This window comes from Etheostoma spectabile, chromosome 13 (assembly GCF_008692095.1).
Source record: "Etheostoma spectabile isolate EspeVRDwgs_2016 chromosome 13, UIUC_Espe_1.0, whole genome shotgun sequence".
In the NCBI taxonomy this organism is placed as follows: domain Eukaryota; kingdom Metazoa; phylum Chordata; class Actinopteri; order Perciformes; family Percidae; genus Etheostoma; species Etheostoma spectabile.
Window position 1 is genome coordinate 29,468,025 of NC_045745.1, and position 7,353 is coordinate 29,475,377.

Genomic DNA, 7,353 nt, shown 5'->3' on the forward strand with positions numbered 1-7,353 from the left:
AATTGTTTTTAAAACCCCAAATAAGTCACGGGTCAGTTTGACACAAGAGATACGAGAGGGTCCCGAAAGTTAAGACAATACAAGGGTTAAACTGACAGTAACACTGTCCGGGGTGCTGATCAGAGTACACACTCTTAAACTGACAGTAACACTCTGGGGTGCTGATCAGAGTACACACTCTTAAACTGACAGTGACACTGTCCGGGGTGCTGATCAGAGTACACATTCTTAAACTGACAGTAACGCTGTCCGGGGTGCTGATCAGAGTACACACTCTTAAACTGACAGTGACGCTGTCCGGGGTGCTGATCAGAGTACACACTCTTAAACTGACAGTGACACTGTCCGGGGTGCTGATCAGAGTACACACTCTTAAACTGACAGTGACACTGTCCGGGGTGCTGATCAGAGTACACACTCTTAAACTGACAGTGACACTGTCCGGGGTGCTGATCAGAGTACACACTCTTAAACTGACAGTGACACTGTCCGGGGTGCTGATCAGAGTACACACTCTTAAACTGACAGTAACACTGTCCGAGGTGCTGATCAGAGTACACACTCTTAAACTGTCAGTAACACTCTGGGGTGCTGATCAAACTGCCCACCCTAAAAGCTGCACAAGACATGGACTTCCATGCGTCCTTACTACTTACTGTAGTGATCGTGGTTGGAGCCGCGGTATCACTCTATTGCGGGTCAATCATAGCTGTCAATCATACACCCTCCTATTTTAACATTAAATAACTAATTAAAGCCTAATAATTGGAAAAATAAACACTTAAACACACACCAATGTGAACTTACAGATGTTTTTTTGTTTATTGTTAACCACATCTGCTAACATGCAGGGGACAGATTGATGACCCGTACTGCAGCCGGTTAAAGGAGATTTGTATGCACATCACGTAGGTGCAAGGCTATCAATGTCAGTAAGGAAAATGTAGCGTCTGCACACTGACTCCAAGCCCAAAAAGTTTAATGACAAAGTTTCATCAGGTCAAAACATTTGGAAAATGGAAACCACACCCATATTTATACTGTACATCTTGCACACCAATAGGCTGACAAGCGCTATGATTGCAGGTGTGGTTTGTCCAGAAAGGCTAACAAAACATCCAGAGACCATTGACAATTAGCAAATCAATAAAGTACATAAAAAATACATAAAAAGGAAACAGTAACACATAACATAACCAACACCTTTTTTTTTTTTTTGAAACAAATATCAAAAGTCATTATCCCGTACATCAAAATCTACATCACCTACATTCAACATTATTATGTATTAGGTTAGAAAATGGGGAAAATCTTGAATCCTTGAAATGGGTCTTACACACTTTTGAGTAAATCAGCATGGCCAAATCACGTTTAAGAAGGAAAAGGAAAAAAAGAAGAAAGACACTAGTTATATTCATAAATGTTTTTTTCAAATTTTTCCAGAATATATGTCAAGGTCTACAAGAAAACACACACATATGTACAAATATAGGTTGAGCCATCATAATATAACCACCATTTATATGTAGAGAAAATGTTTTATCTCATTCTCTTGATTCAGAACTCAAGGTTTGAGAGTATGGAAAGTGAAAATATTAAAACGCTATGGAGTAATAGGGTACCTAATTGCCTCATCCTCTTCTACACTGCAGCCAGCCACTAGGGGGCAATCAAGATGTTTTGGAGCTGCTATTTCGTCCATCTTAATATACAGTATTAGTATAATGATACCCTAAAACTAAAAGTTACTGATACTGAGGGTGGGTCGGTGTTTGATATTAAGCCAAACACTGGACTGGTATACTGAATTTTATGACTAGGTGTTGTACTTGACTCAGCACCCCCTCCCCAGTGGAACATGAGACAGAAGGAGCCCATGAGTCAGAGTGTGGCGATACCAGTCCACATGCTGGTGGTAATGCACCTTTAAAGCCATGACCGTTTTTACTTTTTTGCCTTATTGCTTTTTTCGGTGCAGTTTTAGTTTTTTTGAGACTAACTCTGCCACGTCCCGACTCAACACATGAACGTTCTGGCAAAACAAACACAGTGTGTGCCGTTTTCCCCTCCCACCTCTACTGAAATGGGATCTCCTTCACGGCGCCAGTCTCAGTTTGGCAGTAAATTGCGTGCCAGTCAGAATCTGGTGGCTCCGTTTATAAATAAAAATAGTATTTATGTTAATTACGTTGTCTTATGGCTTATTACCAGTGTTTGGCGAGTTACTTGCAAAGTGTAGTATACAAAGCTACCAGTTACTATTATTAAATGAAGCTTCAGCTTCACAACACTGAAGCTAACATCACCCCACTCAGTAAAATGTGGCAAGCTAAGCTACAGGCGATGGCAAAAGTAGTTTACTAACATTAAACTAGAGAACTTTTTGTACCTTAAAATAATGTTTCCAAACTTTTTTCAGTGGTTCATCAACTCGTAACAAGGTGAACGGCACTTCTGCATTTGCCTTCTCTACCGGCTATAACCGCACTATGCAAGTTTGCCAGATCGGGTAGCGGATCTGTAGTTTGAATGAGACATAACGGGACAATTCCGCTTCCAACCTGTAGGGGGACCAAAGCTGGAAAGGTTCTCTAGTGTTGCTTTAAATCAAAGCACATTTATTTATGTACGCCCCTGATCCTTGGCAGTTTTATATCAGACCGCAGCAAAAAGCTCCACGATGCTTGATCCTCAGAAACGCTTGAGGAAATGTAGCTTGTGTGGACACAACCGCACTTCGAGGTCAATATAAAAGAGCTAATCTACTGAAAAGCTATTTGTAATACAAGTTGTTAGTGCGGTGACGTCGTTGGCACAGGTTGCTGATGTAGGCTACTTACTTTAATTTGCCAAAATAATGTCATAATGACAAATGCCGGTTCAGCCAGTTTGCATAAAGTCCCACCGGTTTAAACTTGTACAACAACAGCGTGCACGGCCCAACCTTTGGGATTAGACAACACACTGGGACTAGCACTGTCCTGCGAGTGCACACGTGTTCTCACCAGATTCAAAACACAATGCATTTCATGCATTAGGTGATCACTAACAACAGAACTTATTAACAGTTTTTATGTTGGCGTGCTTGCAAGCATTCAGTCTTGATTGATTTAGAAGCACCTGGCACGTGTATTATTGTTATTAATTAATAAAAAATCTGTAAACAGTTCTTGCACTCAACTCTCACACCCACTCTCCGTTCCTCTCTCCCTGTCTTTCCAAACCTAATTTGAATACTCATACTAGTAGTTGTAACAGGTTGTCACCTTCAAATCCAAAACGAGTGAGATGATGCAGCAATAATTGGTATTTCCCCTGATCTGACTTCCATGTCAGTGATGCGATCAGGTAATAACTTCTGTATTGTGCAGATGTCAGGACCATGCACATCAACACACACACTTAAGTCCCAACCTGAACACTGACATTCCAAGCCAAAACTAGAGCAATCACAATTGAGATTTAGTGTCACAGCAACCTATTTTTTTTATAATATGGTTGTTGAGGTACATGTTGAAATGGAAATTTAGTTTCTTCTATGTAACCATGACTGATCTGCAGGGTATACTTACCGAGGTATAGAGGTATCCTTCACTATTCATGGCAAGGTATAATCCCGTTTTAGCCCCCTGGATTGCCACAATACGCAGTCCCACCGGTATTAAATTGAACTGTGCTGAATTGGGGAATACAGTAGGAGAGATAGGTTATGATAAAGAGTGAGGGGGAAAAAGTCAGAGAAGATTGTAAAATCAAACTACAATACAGAGTCTGCTTTTAATGTCTTCATTGTATTAGACTGAATGGCTACGCTGTCACGGCTGCATGCTATAGCTCTCTTAAACCCAAATGCTGTGACTTCTCAGAGTCTGTTTATTCAAACATGAACACTATGTCACCTCCGCTGTATTTTACACTACCACACCAAAGGGAGCTTAGATAGGTAGATACAGTACCTGGGTAAAAGAAAAGAACTAAACCTATCAAGAAATAATATAGGTTGTTAAATAAATACGTTTTTAAAAATTCTGCTACCATCTTTAAAAGGGCAAGTCTGAGACCGGAAGGTCAAAATAGGCAAATACAAAGAGATATAGATCTTTGTATATAGGAAGATAACACTCCATAGTTTCTGGTCTAAAACCAAAGTCAGATTGCTAGAGGTCAGGATGAACATTCAATCATCTGATGGCACGATGGCAGTATGCCACTTAGAAGCACTTTAAACTCAGCTAGCCGCTTTTTATGATTTATAAACTTTAAATACTGAGTTTTAGATCCAATCTGAATTAGTATCTGTGACTTAAAACTCAGTATAGATGGCTTGTAAGGACGAGTACATTAAATTACCAAAGTTTGTCAGTTTGACGTGATATACATTCATATTAACCCTTGTGTTGGCCTCCTCCTGGGTCAAAAAGATTAACACTTTTTTTTTTTACCCTTTTTTTACATTTGTCATATTCAACACTTTAGTTTTTTTTTTTTACTTCACTAACACCACCTTACTACCACTAATTTTACACTACTTTTTATAATCCAGGGTCAATAACCCTCATTTGTATAGAATTATACCTAATATTTTAATTAACGAAGCAGAAATTAGGAATAATTTTGACTAATAGTTAAGATCAGAGGAACTTACAGTATGTTGAGTGGAGTTTCAATTCAATGAAAGTGATCAATTGTATTTGCAAAGAGCGTTGCATGGAATCTTTTTTGTGGTAATTTGGTTAAAAAGAATGCTTTATTTCTGATGTAGACATTTTGAAAAGGGGTCAAATTTGACCCGAGGACAACATGAGGGTTAAAAGACAAAAATAACAGTACAAATTGGAACAAATTTGACATGAGCTGTCAAAATCCTAACTTTAACTTTCACTCTTCAGCTACTGGGCCCCTATAGCGTAGTGTGACACCTGCTGTGGTTCGGTTTAGCTCAGTGTGTGAAGTACTTCACTTTTGTTAACTTTGTCAAAGTTTGGAATTTTAGTTCCAATGAGGGTATGAGCTGTTCCATACTTGAGCTGTGTATGATGGTAAAAACCACACGTGTCACATGCAAATGGCTTCTACCCAGTTCCACTAGCCTAACTGGGGCTTATAAGGTGACTGTGAATCCTTTTTTGATATTATGTAACACAGCCACAAGCATGCAGCAAGACATGTAGGCTATACACAGAAACACACACTCACAAAATGAGCTGCTTTCATCTCTTGTGCTGTCCATGGTGCCGTCAGGCTGCATCTGCAGGTAGTATCCATGTTGGCTGTATAACCGAGTAACAATGCCTTTCAGCTGTGGCTCTGCAAGGGAGCACAGGAAAACCACATCGCATTAGACAGGTGCCACCGCCAGAGGTCGGGAGCAGAAATGACATGACGTGACATTCACTGATTTTCGGACTCTGGAAAAGGAAATTGTTAGTCAAATGTGTCAGAGTTTGAAGTCTCTAACCACAGAGGAGTTTTACTGTGTGCAGTATGTGAAGTTAAAACATGCTTTTTGTGTAATATCTAAAAGTTTAATTGGATGGATTGCATCAAAGGTTTGTGGTTTCTGGCTGATCCACTGATTTTTTTGTCATGCCATAATCAAGTCTAACAAAACTAATGGCCTAACTATTAGGGCTGGGTTTAAAAAAAAATGATTTTCTGATTTAAATACATTTTCGTTTGATTGATCCAAAATTGATTCATAACATCCAAGAATCGATTTTTTTCTGTATCATATGAAACTAGAAGACCTGAGGAATCCATTGGTACCAACTACGTCATGCTAGCTTGGGGGTGTAATAATAACCTTTCAAAGTCAGGCTACATTTTAGCCAGGGAAAAACTAGCGTGGCTATTTTCAAAGGGGTCCTTCTGTCACCTCTGAAAGAAATGTCAATGTCAGTACTCAATGACTGTCGAGTCTGTGGAGCTGCACTTTTGAATAATGCAGCAGCTTAGAGGGAACCTTGTACAATTGGAGAATCTGTTTCGTACCCAAGCTAATTTGGGATTGCAACTGAAATTTTCATAACCTAATTTTTATTGAAACAAAAAAAAATTGACCTTCAGAAAATCGTTGAAGTGATACCCAGCCCTAATTACTATCATGCTCAAAGTTAACAAGCAAATATTAGCATGCTAATGTAACAGTGATATTCTGAATACATTGAAGGGGAATACATAGGTTAAAAGATACTTAATAATGTGTATAAAAGTACAAGTTAAAACAAGTTAAAATGCTGTAATTCCTTGCACTGCTTGGTTAAAAAGATGGTCCTTCATTTCTTTATTGAGTCAAAATGCACTATGATCTGTAGATCGGTAATCCACTGCTCCATATCATAAGATTATGCAATTGCAAATTGGTCTAGAAACATTAAAAGCCAACATATACAGTGTCAGGTATGGTTATATGTAATACCGTTCAGCTCCTTCATTTCCAGAACATGAATATCAAAAGCAAAAAAAGAAAAGAAAGTCAAGTCACATCAAAGGCCTAATGGGCACCAGTGTAGTGTCTTCAGGGAGTTTTCCCAGCGCGGAAGAATCCTGACAGAACAGATGATGATTGACTTCTGACATCATTTCCATAATAGAGGTAGGTACTACAAAAGAAAAGAATACAGCTATTTATGCTGTGCATTTCTTGTTAAAAGTTAGAGATTTCTTTCAAGAGAGAAAATGTTAAAATATTCAGCACAACAAAAAGAGAGTTTAAGCTATCAGTATTCAATAACAATTTCTTAGTTAATTATTGAATTGCCCAAAGGTACATTTTTTGGACTAATTTCCCCAACACTGGGAATGCATCACATAAACTGATCTGAAAATATGTAGTGGCTACTGATCAGTCCCTCCAGGATTTTGTGGACCTTTTTTGAGATTGTTGCAGCCCAAAATGCCTGATGTTGCGTGAGCTTTTGTACAAAAAAATTGCAATGGTTTTTGAATGTTTGTTGCAATGAAGTTGCGGGAGACAGAGAAAGTTGCAAAAAAAGTTGTGATTTCTTTTCTTTTTTTGGGGATAGTTCTTTAAAAATAAAAAGGAAACTTTTTTTGGGGAGAATAAAATTACTCTGGGCTGAGTTTCCTAGTAACCTTACCAAAAAGGCTCAGGAGGCTACAAATGTTATATAAAAATGGCTGGTGGTCTGTCATTGGCTTGTTGATCTTCACATTGTTAGTTAATTCCTTATCCTGGCCTGGGACACACTCATATGTTTGACTTGGACTTTTACTTATCATTGCACTTACAATAGCGATCGTAGCTGTCCTCAATTTAGGTCATCCTGAACATCTCATCTCCGGTTTTTCCTGCATCCACCATGTGTGTGTGTGTGTGTGTGTGTGTGTGTG

At 38.8% G+C, this 7,353-nt stretch overlaps 1 protein-coding gene across 1 annotated transcript in view; it reads right to left on the reverse strand.

Annotated features, from left to right (window-relative positions):
- The window catches only part of fgf11b (fibroblast growth factor 11b), a 41,339-nt gene that overhangs the window by 9,927 nt on the left and 24,059 nt on the right, over positions 1 to 7,353 (reverse strand). Inside the window, exons 2-3 of the mRNA XM_032533895.1 lie at positions 5,197 to 5,307; positions 3,573 to 3,676 (exon numbers count right to left, since the gene is read on the reverse strand). Coding sequence (XP_032389786.1) covers positions 3,573 to 3,676; positions 5,197 to 5,307 — 215 coding nt within the window. The remainder of the gene's footprint in view (positions 1 to 3,572; positions 3,677 to 5,196; positions 5,308 to 7,353) is intronic.